Below are 16,220 nucleotides of genomic sequence, written 5' to 3'. Positions count from 1 at the left end.
TTGCCCATGAACTGGTAGTTGTGTACACACACACACACACACCATGTGAGTCAGTGAGCATCCTTGGCAGAGCTGAAGCTGCTCAGCTGAGGACGGTCACGACATCCAGCGAGTCAGAAGGTTGTTTCAGGGTCTGTTGCTTCACTGCAGCACCGGAGCTGGCAGGTGGACAGGACTGTAACTTCATTTTCTCAAGATTTTTTTAGCCACTCTGTCTTTTTTTTTTTTGTTACCCCACTACAGTAACTGCAAACTCTGCACAAGTGCACGGTAACTGGCCGGCTCCCCAGGCCGGGGGTGTGGGAGAGTTTGGAGTGTTGAAGGGGCTGAGGATGAGGACGTTTGCAGTGGGAGTTAAGCCACTTTTCCTCACCACTTTGTCTTTCCTGGCAGCAGAACTGTATCAGTGGGGCCTGTTTTACTGCAGTGTTCACTTTCTAAGCCCGAGCAGAAGTGAGACATCCTCTTTTTTTATTGTTATTTGGCAGAAAATCTCCCCTCATCACATGCCTCCTTTAGTATCCCCTCCCTCCCTCCCTCCTTACATTCCTTCCCCTTTTTCTTCCTCGTCTCCTTTGTCTGGCCCTTCATCATCTTTCCTCTTCCTGCTTTCCTCCTTTCAAATCCCCTTTTTCTTTCACTCCACCTTCCTTTCATGCTCTCTGCTCCTTCTCATCCTCCACCAGTGTCTCCCTCTTTCTCCCCCTGCCTCCCAACCGGCGGCATCTCCCCGGCTTTTGTTCATCCATCACGATCGCCGACAAAGAGAACGGGACGCTTAAGGGAATCCGAGTCGCTATTCACTACTGTAACTCATTATAAAGAACTGCATTCTGGGAAAACGAAAGTGTCATTCCAGTAAAGAAAATGAGCTTAAATGTGTGAGTTTGTGAGAGCGGCGATATTGTAACATATAATACCGTTAAAGCAGCTTAATGCCAGACTGTCATCCTCATTATTATGGTGTGTGATCTCTGGGTATTCGTTAATGAGCAGATAATGCTCTTACAGATCTCTCCGACTTTGATGTACAGGTATGACAACGCCTTTTGAGCAGGAGGGGTTTTACATCTAAAGCCTCAGTGGCACACTCGTCTAAATGAAAAGTTCACTTGTTATCATATTCACATTCTGTAGTATCAGATCTCTTTGAGCCAGATGTTTTCTCTCAGCCTGTGATGCATTTTTAACCACTCTGCAGTGTTCTGTCTCTTCATCATCTCTAATAGCCAGCCTGGGTTTATTGTTTGTGAAGGCCTTTTTGGGAGATGAAAGTCCTTTTTCCCGAGCTGTGCTCTGGGGTTTATGTGAAAACATCAAACGCGCTTCAATTATTTTATTTCCACCATACTGTAGAGTTTATTAGCATATTCATCATGGGTTCACTATTCATATGTAGGATATTACCAAGGCTGTATGACGATAATTCATGTTCTGTGTCTGCACACTGATGGTGCTGCTTCTAGCTCTGTAGGCCTTTTGTCTGAGCGAAAGCTGATTTACTGTTCAGTGAAATGAAGAACAGCTTCCACTGACTGAAAAATAAAAAAAAGAACCTTGTGTTTCAAACCAAGCGGCTCGACGCTGCTGAAGCTACAGCAGCAACAAAACCTTTTGGAGAAGAAACCTTTCTGCTTCATGTAGTCTGAAAGAGAACGGGGACAAGGCAACAACAACATAAAAGGTTTTCTGGTAAAGTAAATGTGAGAGAACAATGCCTTGGTTTTCTCTGCATTGTTGTTCAAATAACCAAAAACCACTGACAGGGGGGTTGTTGTGTTTCACACACGTGATAAGCTGCATCTCTGTGGCTGGAACTCAAGTAGAAATTGACTTTTCTGTCTCTGCTGTGATGAATCTCTCCTTGTGCAATTACATTTGGTGTTGTTTCCTCTCGTTCGTCACTCCAGATTTACTAGAGATGGTCTCAGTTTTACTGTTCTTACACAGTGAGTTTGCATTGCAGCTGTCCTGGAAACAAACCTGTATGTTTGACTAAATGTCCATGAGAAAAGGAGAAGTATACCTCCAAAACACAAATGGCAGAATACGAAATACTGCATGTCACCAGTATCTGTTCACAATGAAGTAAATTTTGCACAATTTAAGGTGCAATATGTAAGAATTTTACTTTAAAACATTCAAACATTAGGTATATTTATGGAAAAGATCAGTTTTGATGGTATGTCAAAGGTGTCTATTGTGTTGCAGAGATGTTGACTGAAGTTAGCATGCTAACCGGCTAACCCCCCAGTCCAAAGCTCCTCCACGCGCTGTGTAAACAACATCGAAACTCCCCTGGTGTTCCAAGCTTACAGTCCAGATCACTAGCTGCACTGCTAAATGAGCTAACTAACTAACTGCAGCTATATGCTGCCCCCATTTGTTTGGAGTTTGAATTTGACAGGTAGCTAATTCTTACATATTGTACCCTTTAATAGAAATAGATTAAGGGTATGGGTGTCCCCATTCTTGTTGGAATAGAGGGGTTAGAGGTTTTACGGAGTCATACTTATAACTGAGGGTTATGAGAACTCTGTTGTTTCAGTGTGATACGGCCCTTTTCTTTATAAAGAGCATGAAACAATCGTGGCAGCTAACTTATTTTACTTTTGACTTATTTCTAATGTTGCATCCCAATGTTGTCCGTTAGTAAGTTAGTATCGGTCTCTTTAAGAAAGCCCTCCCACGTTCTCAGTCTGCTGTGGTTGGTCAACTTGCACAGGCCTGAGAATGCACCGCCCACTGTGTTCCCTCCTCAGCATCAGCTGTTTGTGTCTTTGAAAACAAAGCCGTGCTGGGGGCGGGGCTGAGGTAGGTGACTGTGTAGTTGTGACATCACAAGCTTAAAGAAGTCCTGACTGCCTGTTTGTTTTTTAAATCAGGCTGTGTGCATTACTCCATGGATTTGATACTCTCACAGTATTTATATAGCCCCTGGACCTGTTTTAAACTATAAAAAGACATGAAATTCTCACCTTCTATAGTATGGGACCTTGAGCTTTCTCTTCTGTATATACAGCATCTCCTCTCTGTCAGAGGTCTGCCTGTTCTCCAGCAGACATCATAAATTAGCAAGCTTTAAATACCTCTCAGACAGCATTGAGCCGTATGATGCTGGACCTGTTACTGGCCTCCCTCCTTCTGTAGTTAAAAGGAAAAATGCGGCACTATGTTTTAACAGGCTCAACTCAGCCCCAGGGAAAATTGACGAGGCTTGTCAATTATAAGGATATAGTATAGAGCTTGATCCAGGCGCTTCTCGTCTGCCTCTCCTCTCACAGCTGCTGCAGCAGCAGCAGCATGAGGAGGAGCATTAACTACAAGGTGATGTGGGCTCTAATTCAATGACACAGATTTCCACTCTCAGTCCAAGAGTTGAGTGTTGTGTGAGAGCAGGACGGGGTCCAATGAGTGACAGAGTGGAAAATGTGAAGAATGGCTCAGCGGGACAGTGTTGGTGAGGAGCCAGGAGAGACGGTGGAGAGCGGGGGAAAGCTGGCGTCAGCAGCAGATGAGATGAGTGAGTGGAGGAGGAGTTGACTCTGTTGGCGCTGTGCTCAGGGAAAGGAGTAGTAGGAACGTTCACATACATATGGGCAACCCCCCGTCCTCCTCCCACTACTCCCAGCCCCCGGGATAGATTGCATCCCTAGTGTTTCCATGACAACGAAGCCTGAATCTTGTGCATTTTGCAGCAGCTGTTCAGATATTACCTGTGGTAACACATCAGGTACGCATCACCAGCAGTTTCCATGAAGGGTGTTTTCCTCGCACTTTTCCTGTGTGCCCACAGAGGTGTTAGGGTGTGAGGAACACAAACATCAATAACTTCAGTGACAGGTTTGGATGGGATTTACCGCTCACTGTGTGGATTGAAGCAGGTTAACCCCCGAGATGAGCTCCTAGAGGAGTGGATTTGGTCCCTCAATGGCAAAGCCGCAATTTCACTTCTTCATTTTTCTTATTAGTTATTTAGAGAAGATAATACAACCCTGATTCCAAAAAAGTCTGGATGCTGTGTAAAACAGTATTTGATAAAGCTTTTCGACAAATACTTAGTCGAAAACGGTACGAAGACGATATAGTTGATGTTTTGCCTCAACACAGGTAAACAGGTTAATTGGTAATAGGTTTTTTTTTTTGTTCTGTTTTTTTAAATTGGACCAAATTCGACACTGCACTTCTTTGGGTCCTCAGCAATAATCCTGCCAAGTGTGAAGTATATCAGATGAATGGTGCTCGAGATATGTGAATCACATACAGACACACAGCCAGAGATTTCTTACTTCACAGTTGCTGTTGAAACATGATGCACTGTAGGCTATACATGCCTGTGTGTTCTTGTTTTCATCAAGGCAACTCATTGTTAGCAGCTAAAAGGCATCGATTTCTGTTTACCGTACTGCAAAAAACTCAATATTATGTTCTGACATCAAACACAAAAGGTTGATAAAGAATATTGCATCTGTCATTCCTGTTATAAGCCTGCAGAGTTACAGATTATGGGTCATAGAATGTGCCGTTCTTTGATGGTAGAGTCAATACATTTAAAGAAAGACGTGCATCCTCTGCAAGCAGCAACATACGCAAGGAATTGCAAAAGATGTCCATAAAAACATTATCTTACCTACTTGACTTATTAAAGAGTCTGGAGTTCTGCTTGGAGGTTGAATTGTGTTTTCAGGCCACCCTTTTATATCTTTAAAAAAAATTCAACATGTGCTTTAATTGCAGTTGTTAACAGCTCAGATAAAAGCTTCCACCAAAATGAACTACAAAGCATCAGTTTGCCAATCTGCTATCTTTCCCAGCGGCAGGCCTCCGAGGGCACTCACGGATGTTGCAATTTAATGTTGCATGTCCTTCCATTTAAAAGAGCGATTCAGACAGGCCCTCCCTCAATTCCAGACGAAAACAAACCTATCAAGGGTAGTGACTGGCGTGGTCCCATATGGCCAACACGCTGCAGGAAGTTTTGCCCCCGGCTACTATGTGAGAGGGCAGCCAGGCTCACCCTGAACCTACCTGGCCCTGCCTGACAGCGGGGTTAACGTCCCACTGCGACGCCTGAAGAGGCAATACATCACACGACTACTGCTCACCCGAGGGGAACCACGCTGCTGTCGGGCAAGGACAGCTGGAGGACGTCATGGGAGTGAGGACAAGGGAAGTGAAGGGAGGGCAGGAAAGATGGCTGCAGAAGGCACACAGGGTCAGACAGGAAGTGGCCACTCTCGCTTAGTTTCCTGTTAGGGAGAGCAGAGGGTCACGGGGAGAACATCAACAGCACAGCCTGGCTTTTTGGCTGAGGTAGGTACGCAGCAGTAAATTACAGCAAAGTGGGAGGCAGTTAGCAGAGTTTCAGGCTGTATGTTTTGAGTAAAACTTCCCACATGAGGCCCCTGGACTCCTGTGTTGTTGTGGCCTTTGCTCCTTTCTCTCAAGGCCCCTGATCAGCTGCCTGCCGAGTCCCTGCTGAAGAATGCAAATATTTTAAGAATAACTCTGGTTTGTTAGAGCTATGGTCTTATTTTTTATAGTTTGGGCCATCATGTCAACTGGTTACAATAGTGCTGTACTTATGAGGTTAACTGTGAGAATGTAGATCATTTGTGAAAAGAAGTCAAGCAGGGCAACTTACAAGCGGTCACACAGTCTAAGAGGTTTAAAAGAAACACCAGGGTTAGCCAGAGTTATTCGGAAAAGAAAACAAAGGTGAAACATAAACAAAACTGTATAAAGTAAACTTCTAAAGTTGGATGATGACGTTTTGGAAATACTTAGCATCAGCTGGAAACAAGTGGCAAACAGCTACCTTACCTCTGTTGACAGGAAACTTACCAGCTAGAACAATTAAAACTCACTTTTCAACATGTTAGATCTCATTTAGTACACAAATGAGAGTAAAGATGACAATCTCTGATTTTATGGGAAGTTACTTGTGGCATGGCAAAGGTGCCTGTAGAGAAATAATGATTAGCAAAAATTAGAGGTAGTTTTAGAAGCATTTCTTAAAGGTGTTATTGGTAACATTCAGCCACAGAAAATGTGGCCTCAATCTCCCCCCTCCATTGCATTCATGTCCCAACGCCGCTGTTGTTGGAATCATGGAACAAACGTTAACATTGCTAACGTTAACATTGCTAACGTTAACATTGGTAGCGCTTGCTAGCTAACGTCATGGTGGTACAGTACACTGGCCACATACCGTAGAATTTGGCCGTTTTTACTTTTTCCCCTACAAACTGGCAGACTCTCGATTGCTGACGTTACAGATGCCATGTAAAAACAGACTTTTTTATTCTGCACCTTTCTACAAGCTCTGCAGATGTATTTTTAAAAGATGATTTGTCAACATATGACCTTTAAGCATTGGACACAGACAGGCTAACTGGTTTCCCCTGCCACTGGACTTCATGCAAAGATAAGCTAATCATCACCATTTCCTTTACCTTGGTAGGCCCCGTTTGTGCCTCCCGTGTTTTGTATCACCATTAAATCACAGAGCTAAGCCTCTGATTTACTGAACTATAAATATTCATCATTCTTTGAAAAAATTGAAACCAGTTCGATATCTTTTTACTGTGCAACAGATGTTTTTTTTTTTCATCCAGATCTTTAGATGGGTGTTATGGAAATCAAAGTCTTGTTAAACGACTGCTTTTCTAAGATCAATGGGTATTAATTTTTCTGAAAATCTGATGCGTAGCTCTGTGACTGGAATGGTAATACACCAGAGTCACACACTCAGGCCAGGTCTGTGAATACTGAGCCATGTACGGTCCTTGCTCACTTTAACCACGCTGAAGAAATCTATCCGTCTGCCAAACAACCATCCCTCCGAGCCCACTGGACTGTTTATAGAAAATCTTTCAGCTGAGCACATTTCAAGCGTCGGGCTCCATCAGAGCTCTCATGAACAATTACCAGCACAAAAGGCAAAAGACAGATCTTCTTATCTCCCCTCACCAAAGTTTAGATGTTTAAATTGATGCCTGGGAATAAAACATCTCCACATGTTCAAATATTTATGAAACTTGTGTTACACTTACCACTGTGCAAGTCAGTGCAGAGCTGTGCCACTATTGATCACGGCCAGGAACACGCAGCCATGCTGAAAGTGTTGAGCCTAATGCATCCCTGAGGAGCACACAGTGATAAAAGGTTCAGACATGTGGCTCGCCATCACAGGGTTTAGCTAAAAGTACAGAGAAAAATTACTTACTCAGAGGAAATCAATGATTGTTTTATTTTGAAATCCATTTAGGAAAAATCATTATTGTTTTCAGAGAAAATTTAAGAAATCAAGCAAGCTGTGAGCAGGCACGGATACAACTGGCAGAGAAAGTTGTTCATGGCTGACTGACTGAAGACGTGAGAGACACAGGCAGCTGGCTCACTGAGCAGTCATCTGTGAGCGTGAGCGTGTGTGTGTGTGTGTGTGTGTGTGTGTGTGTGTGTGTGTGTGTGTGGTTTCTCAGCTGCTCCAAATGAAATTAGCCGTCAAGCCGAGTCCTTTAGCAGCAGTCTGCAGCAAAGACTCAAGGTCAGACTTGCTGATTCTGCTGATGCATTTTATTCTCCGGAGCCAGCACCAAGCTGCCGGATGAGGGGTTACCGCTGCCCACCAACCCCTCTCCTCATTCCCACACCCATTCATCCTCTGCACACCATCTCTCCATTATCACCCAGGTCCTCCCTGGCAGGGGAGTGTGCATTTACCCGTTAAATTAGGTGGGGGAAGGAGGGGGCGATGGTCTCCGGCGGAGTGCCTGGATACCCTTGCTGACGTGCAGCGAGGAGATGGATAGGCAGAGGTGTCCTGATTTCCCATGTGACTACAGTAATTGTGTTATAATGGAGGTGGGAGCTGAGTGGCCATCAGCAGAGGGACAAAGTACAAAGCTGCCGGCTTCGTGTCACCCTTCTTGTCACCATACAGAAGAGCAGAGTGCACAGTGAGACAGAAGAGATCATGGGTGTCTGTGTTGAGGCCGTGCATGTAGTCAAGTTAATCAAGCACATCCAGCTGCAGCTGCAGCACCAACTTAAAGGAAGTCGAAGGAAGTTTGACTTCCAAATATAGTTCATCCAGGGTTCATAGGCTGATTTGGTCACAAAAAAAGGTCAAAAACTACATTTTAATGTTCATAAATATTGTAGCTGGGGGTTAGAAGTTGACAGACAGACTTTTTTGTTTTTATACCTTCACAATAAAACCCAGTGACCTTAAACACAGCGTAACTGCTTAACGGGGGAACTTAAATTCCATTTTACTATCAGGCTACTTAAGATAACATGAATTTATTTTTGATTTTCTGTGGTTTCCTCTTCTGTTGTAGCGATGTGCACAGGTGGGGGTGTTTTGCAGGGGCAGTGGTTTGTAAGGGTTGTGGTTTGTGCGCTCTGCGAGGCTGCAGCTGGACGCTCCTCACTTTAAAACACAGGCAGAGCTTTGAGAGTTGAGAGGATTTATTCTCGCGTGTGCACCTCAGCTTATTACAATGCTTGTATCACTCTTGAGCCGCTGACTTAACACTACAGTTTGCAACCTACGTCCCCTCAGGCTGAAGTGAACACTGATGTGTTACACCTCATCTCCAGCAGTTGGTCAAGTTGCCGCCTCAACACTTGTTAGCTGACTTGATGAGCTTGAAACTGAAGCAAAATTCAAGCCGCATCTCGCCTCCTCAGGCTAATGTCACCATTAATCAATCAGCGCTTTTCCTGTTTATCATTTACACAATTACTCATTTACTTCATTAACTGTGAAATATGATGACAAATTATAAGCAGTGTTCTGGGTTTGTAAAGCTGTGAAATATCCAGAAAATATCTGGTGTTTTTCTCATCATCTCATTTTCTGCCTTTAGGACGAAGCAGTTAATTAAAATAGATTAAAGAGGCACTCTTGAGGAGCTTTTCAGAGTTTGTATAAATAACTCTAATGACTTAAGACTTAAAGTTTTAACAGAGATTCTGCCTTACAAACTGGAGGTGTGGGCTTTTTGAAAGATTCAGGCATACTGACGGCACAGGAGGCCTAATGAAAGTTATCCAGTTGCGTTATGGGAAATGTAGGATTTAGTTTATGGAGCTTGACCCTTGTTAGAGACTTAAAAAACATTTTTCATTACATCACCGTCTCTTGCAATTCCCCCAACTTTATAGAAGCGACATAGTAAATTGCAGGCGTACACTTTTAATGACGGCTTCCAAAATGAAAAACATTTTCCGTGGAGCAGTTAATGGACTTGAATCTGTAATGCCTCTGAGGTGTCAAAGATGCAAAACATAGACAATCAGCACTTAAAAAAAATCAATGCAGAAGAAATTGGTTGTCTAATGTTCTGCACAGTAATCATCAGTGATCGTCTTTTATCAGGACTTTATTCTCTCCTTTGAGTAACCTGCTCACCTAGACGTGTATAGTAGCTGAGCATAAGAAATGGTTTACACTGGAGCCAGACCGATTCATTGGTTGGCTAATATTGCCAGCTGATATTGACCTATCACAAATATATTAATATGTGCTGATATATTTCTTTTTAGAGAGTATAATTTAATGAAAGATGCCAGAGATAAGTGTTTGATAATCACATTTGAAGGATCATGGACAAAAACGTGTGTATATCAGCTGAAAAATCAATATCGGAATGTTTTTATTTACAAAAGTCGGTCAGACTCTAGTTTACACCCGTAAATATAAGTGAAAAGCCAACTTCAGGCACACAAGTGGATTTTGAGATATAGATAAATGCTGTTAAAAAAGATAAATCATGTTCCTTCTCTTCTGTGTCTTTTGCTTTTAGGCACCATGAGACCTGTGCAGAGGAACTTCTATGAGCCGTCGTCTGCCCCGGGGAAAGGCGTGGTGTGGGAGTGGGAGAACGACAACGGCTCGTGGACGCCGTACGACATGGAGATCTGCGTGACCATCCAGAACGCCTACGAGAAGCAGCACCCCTGGCTCGACCTGACCTCCCTGGGCTTCTGCTACCTCATCGACTTCAACAGCATGTGTCAGACCAACAGGCAGAGCCAGCGCAAGAGACGCCTGCGGAGACGCATGGACCTGGCCTACCCGCTCATCATGGGATCCATCCCCAAGTCGCAGTCATGGCCCGTGGGGGCCAGCTCCGGCCAGCCCTGCTCCTGCCAGCAGTGCATCCTGGTCAACAGTACGAGAGCCGCCTCGAATGCTATTCTAGCCTCTCAGCGGCGTAAGCTCTACGGAGGGACAGCGGGTAACACAGGCGCCGCGGGAACCCTCAGCGTGGTGCGACAGAGCAACACCTTTGCTGGAACCTCCCTCTGGTCCCCGACATCCGCCTCCTCCGGCACCAACAACAATAACATAAGTGTGGGAGGTGGGCATGCCAAAGCTGAACAGGTGCAGTTGCCACTGTCCACTGCCAACTTCCCCTGTTCCCCCGTGATGCCATCTCTTTCATCCGCCCATGGCCACCACGCTCTCACCATCAATGGACAGAACAACCTGAACCGGCCCGGCACCCAGCGCATTTCCATGGGCACTGCCAGAGGAGCCATCCCACCAGGGTAATGATGTTTGCATACACAATCATACTGTCCCCTTATTTTCTCATTTGGATTTTCAGGAGTGTACAGCAGCCTGTTACTTGTTACAGCGCGGGCATAATGCTGTGATTCGGTTGAATTTACAGTTCAGCTGAGGCAATGGGAGGATATAAAAAGCAAAGAGACAATCTCCGTTTCTGCCTGTCTGCTTCACAGAGCTTGAGCCTGCATGTGTCTGGTGTATTATTCTCTGTCATATTCTCTCTCTTTCCCATTTTCATTTATGACTGCTCTCGTTAACTTGCTGATCAATGGAACAGAAAAAAGCCTTGGGTCCAGCTGATGCTCCTCTACAGAGGAAGAAGAGCCTTTCTCTTTCTAATATGTGTTTGCCATGGTTACCGCCTCGTAATGAGCTTATGTTGGCCCCAATAGGCGTAAAATACTGCAGCCCTTCTGATCATTCTGTTGCTTCTGCTTTGAACTAATTTGTTACTATCACACTACGCTGTGGCTGTCGTAGGATGTGAAAAATTCTGACGTCGTGTGTGGAGTATCTGGATGTGTGTGTGTGTGTAAGTGTGGTCTGACATGTGACGCTGGCTCTGGTGTAGCTGTGGAAACCTATTTGCCATGGAGGCAGAGCTCCACTGGGGAAGAATGAATAATGGATCAAGGAAAAATGGGAGCTTCAGCAGAGCGTTCTGACCTCTGAGCGATTCAGCGAAAGGAGCCGAGGAACAGAAGTGTGTCTGGCTTTGTAACCGATACTTCAGTCCCCTATCCTGCTTTCTTTTACTAAAATAAACCCTCTCCTGATCTAATTTGATTCCATTTTGTTCTTGTCGCTCATGGGGAGAGACACACTTACTGCATGTTTGAATAATACCGTCCTTCGCCCAGGCGCACATGCTTTCACTTTCTCTGGCCTAATTCTGTGTCACCAAAAGGAAACGTATGGGTTTTTTGCTCATCATAGCAGGCCATGACCTTGTTTCGTGCAGCGAGCAGGTGGGAAATGATGTGTCTCTGCGAAGGTGTACGCGCGAGAGATAAAAACCAGCACTGACTGACCTACTCAGGGACGTTCCCGCTGTATTTTAAGAATTCAGTGAAAGCTCAGATGCGCGTCGGAGTCGTGGATAAATTTGTGACTTTTTCACCTCTCGGCAGCACAAAGGCTTTCTGCGGAGAGGGAGCGAGAGCGACAAAGGGGGTAGAGGCACGGGGTGAGGCAGAGTGTGTAGGTTCCCAGTCGAGTGGCTCAACATACAGGATGAGTGTGGTTAACATACACACAGCAGGACATGAGAGCTCACACGCGCACACACACGCACACACACACACACACTGAAATGTGAACTCCCTCGTAAATTCCCACAAGCATGCTGCAGACAGATAACAGAAGAACCCACACAGAATGTAAAACATCAGATCTGTTGTTCACACACCCACACCCTAATACAACTTGTGTTGGGTACAAGGAAGGTGTTTGGCACACTGTGGCTTATTTACATGAGTTGATGTGGCTGTTGTATTACTCTGTTTCTACTATAATAATATTTAAATACTCGCGATATATAAAAGCACTCTTGTATATGATTGATTTGATCTTTGCGTAAGCTACCACAGCACAGTATGAGTGTTTATGAGCCGCGTGTCATTGATGGTGAAGCGTGCAGTTCAAATATTGATCTTTTTACTGTCTCCAGAAACCACTGGTTACGGGCTGTAAATGATGGTGGTGGTGGTGTTGGGGAGGGGGAGTGTGTGTTGCTTCATGCATCTGTCTTACGTGCGCAAATATCATAAGTGGCACCATCTGCTGGTACGTGTAAACACATCAGTTTATCTTATTACAGGGTAGACACAGCCCCCTTTATCACCAGCTGCCTTTACATGTCACCTGCTATAAACAGAGACCCTGTGGTTTGTGAACGTGTAGAAGGACAGGTGCAGGCTGCCATAGATTTTGAATTTGAATTTGAATTATTGAGGTCACCCACAGTTTACACTGTCGCATGTGCCAGAAACAGGTAAAGCCTGTGTGCCGCGCTTACTAACCCCTCTGTAAAACCTAAAAGTAGGGCTGCAGCTAAAGATCATTACCTCCACCGAGGAGGTCGTGTTTTCATACGTGTCGGTTGGTTGGTTAGTTGGTTTTTTGGTTAGTTGGTTGGCTTGTTGGTTTGTTGGTTTGTCAGCAGCATCGCACAAACATGAATGTATTTCCATGCAACTTGGATGGCCAAGAGTACACACCCTTAACTTTTGTTGGGATTTTTTTTCTCCCTTTCTCTTTCATGTTTTTTCAACATTTTCATTCATTTCTCAGTAAATAATGTGTGGATCACGATGAAAAAAATCAGACATATTTGTGTGGCGGGTATCTATGAGTGAGTACAATTTGACGCAGATCCTAGATCTGTTGAGCTTAAATTATGATTGGATTAAAAATTTAGAGTGATACAGGAGTATTTAATTTGATACTGAATTAGGCTTGATTGAATTAAAGAGGACTGTTGGGCTTTGGCGTTATCGATCAATCTGCCAATTGTTTGCTTTTAATAATTGGGTGTAGAAATTGTGAGAATTAAATGATATAAACTTACTACAGGGAGTTCTTAACCGGTTAGAAACCATCTCAATTTAACACTGACGCCTCTGTATTATATACGGTACATTATCAATTGCGAACCATCAGCCGATTAACTATTTCTGCATTATTATTATAGTTATATTTAATGCCTGTCAGCGGGTGAGGTTTTTGAATACTTAGGGTGGATTAGCCATAAAATGAAATGTTTACACAGCCTGAGGTAAGAAGCTGTTCTGTAGTCTGGTGGTACGGCACTGAAACAAAGTTTACCTTGTTTCACCATCAGCACCTCTTGTCCAATAGGGCCACCAGAAACATCAAGAAAAAGTTACTTGCAGTAGCTTTAATTTTACAAGGATATAAGACAGAGATAACCAGCAAATTTGCAGATTTTAGAAGCTAAAATCAAAGAATAATTCACACATTTTAAATGTTACTTTATTTATAATTGAGTTTACATGAGATAAAGTTAAACTTATGTATTTCCCTTCTAGTCAAACATGTTTTGGATAATACTTTAGCTTTACTACTTTGACCCTCTTCTTAGCATTTATAAGCACTATATAAAAATCTAATTAATGGTTTGTAACACATTGTAATGGCAGATATAAGATGTGGAAGTGTTCAACATTTCTCACTGTTGTGTTAATATAAAATATGAAGACATTTTCATTATTTATAACCACAGTGTTTTACTATACTGTCATTCATTATCTGTTTACATTGTAGCGTACACACTTATTAAATGTTAATATACTGCTTATGAATTCTTAACAGAGCGGGCTAAAGTAAAGTGTTACCCCCCAGGTTACATGGTGTTTAACTAGAATAAAGTGCTAGATACATTATTCAAGTATTTCACCACGTGACGTATTTTGGTAAAATTAATTGAAACGTGAACCGCAGTCTCTCGATATGAGATTTCTTGTCATGATATGATTACATGCAGAGATAAGAAGTGTTAACATTAAATCATCGGTCTGCGTTAAAGACACATTTAGAGCTGGATGAACAGAGACAGAATTTCACAAGACCTCTGGGGAATTTTCTCACATCGTTTTTCTCAGCCAAACCACTTCCTCTTGTGCACACTGTGTTCGTGCACTGTGGTAACTGACTTTAGATCTGTGCTGTACGTCTTCAGACAGAATAACTGTAAAGTCTTGCTTTTCTGCACAAGCCTAAACGCATGTAGACAGGCGAAAAGCTGAGAAGTAGGAAGAAGAAGTCCGGTTTTCTTTAGACAAAAATATAAGAGTGTGTGTTTTCATATGCACGCCGCTGCTGGCTGTGTTTACAACTTCCACTCTCCTTGTGTTAAGACTGCTCGTCTCGAGTTCTGACTGGAGGGCTGAGTGTCGAGTGCAGAGATCATTATCCCTCAGTGGGCTGCTGCACCGCTCCGCTCTGGTGCTCACCATAAGACCAAAATTAATATTGAAATGAATGAATAAATCATGAGCTCATCTGCACCGAACTGACGCAATTTTGGAAATTCTTGGTGTCGTTATTGTTCATTCTCAGGGAACTTCAGGTGCGTTGTAAGGTACTTTACCCTGCTTGTAACCCCCCTCAGTGTAGCGGGGGGTAGGGCTTGCCTCTGCCTCCCGCTACCCGCATCAATATGCAATTAAGCACTCGTGGAGTTCTCTCCATACAACCCCCTCTCACTGTCTTTATGGTGCATAATAAACAGATGAGGAGATATTAGTACTCCGTCAGCACTTTCCTAACTAGGACTAATGTGGTCTCTCTATTTGGGGAATCACATCGCTCTCAGTCTGATTAATTCCTCCAGGCAGGCCGGAGATTCCACCCAGGAATGGGTGGATGAGCAGGACGCAGAAGAGTGACGGCGACCCTTGTGCCTTGACCTGACAGGGGGCATAATTAATGTGGTGTTAATGGGTTAGGTATGTAGGGGCTGGATTTATCACTTAATTGCATTGGTTTTAGGTCAGAAATTACAGCATTAGGCATGAAATGTACCTCCGTAGGAAATTTGTTTGAAAGACACAGTGCTGTCCTCTGTCAAAGGTTTAGGTGTTGGGTTTTCATCCAGAGAAGATTGATAGAAGAGAGCGAGGAAGTGAATACCGGTCAGGAGGAAGAGATAAATTAGAGTTGGCAGGGCGAAAGAAATGCGGAGGTGACGAGGTTCAGTCTGGTTCGCTGAATGTTCCTTGTCATGCTTGAGAGCTGGAGCAGCGGCGTTGTGGTAGGAAGGCAAGAGGTCTGCTCCTGATTACACTAATGATGAGATATCATTGCTCGCAAGATATGAGCATGAGCCAACACAGCCTGATGTTCAGGATCACTGGATACTTCCCACACTGTTTGTTTAGCATAGAAATTAGTAATGACAATGGATTTTAGTGCACTTCTGCTTCTGGGTGCAGCACATCCTCACATCTAAACAATTCAATAGATTGATTGCCAGTGACTCCCAAAATGAGTAATGTATAGTACGGCCGTTCCCAAAACATCATGACCTTCGTCGTACGGTCATTAGGTTTAGGCTAGAAAACTACTGGGTTAGGCTTAGGGAAACATGATGATTGGGTTAAAATAACTATGTTACTGATGTAAATTATTTAATAACATACCTGTGTTACATACCCCCTTTAAAATAATCTCACAATCATTTCGGCTATATCGCAAAACACAATATATATCTCAATATTCTAAATTCTCCTCATACACCTTCAAAAATGTTTGGACTGGATAACAAAATTGTAGGAATCACTATTGGTCCTCTTACAAAATATTTAAAAAATGAGATTTCCCATAAATAATCATCAGTAATGTGGATACAGTGACTAAATACTGTAGCTAAAGGCCTTAATTAGAACAAGTAGTTTACTGTTATAGAGCCTTTAAAAACAGGAAAAAGACCTCACTTTTCCTGTTTTTAAAGGCCACTTCATGATATAACCATATCAAAAATGTAAGACAATACATATAGTCTCATATCAAAGATATATCAAAAAATAGCCCAGCCCGAACTCTCAGCCCTAAGGAGAGGACCGAGGAGCCAGAGGGAGGAGTTAAACCCAAGTTAAACCCTTGAAGTCAACCA

General features: G+C 43.4%; 1 protein-coding gene across 4 annotated transcripts in view; it reads left to right on the top strand.

Moving 5' to 3' along the window:
• The window catches only part of dtx1 (deltex 1, E3 ubiquitin ligase), a 56,316-nt gene that overhangs the window by 23,484 nt on the left and 16,612 nt on the right, over positions 1-16,220 (top strand). For all 4 annotated transcript variants that reach the window (XM_084359145.1, XM_084359147.1, XM_084359146.1 and 1 more), the window contains exon 3: positions 9,816-10,563. In XM_084359145.1, the coding sequence (XP_084215271.1) occupies positions 9,816-10,563 (748 nt within the window). The remainder of the gene's footprint in view (positions 1-9,815; positions 10,564-16,220) is intronic.

This window comes from Pagrus pagrus (assembly GCF_965226575.1).
Source record: "Pagrus pagrus genome assembly, chromosome: 8".
NCBI lineage: Eukaryota > Metazoa > Chordata > Actinopteri > Spariformes > Sparidae > Pagrus > Pagrus pagrus.
Note: the sequence above shows the minus strand (reverse complement) of the source record. Positions and strands in the feature narration are given on the sequence as shown.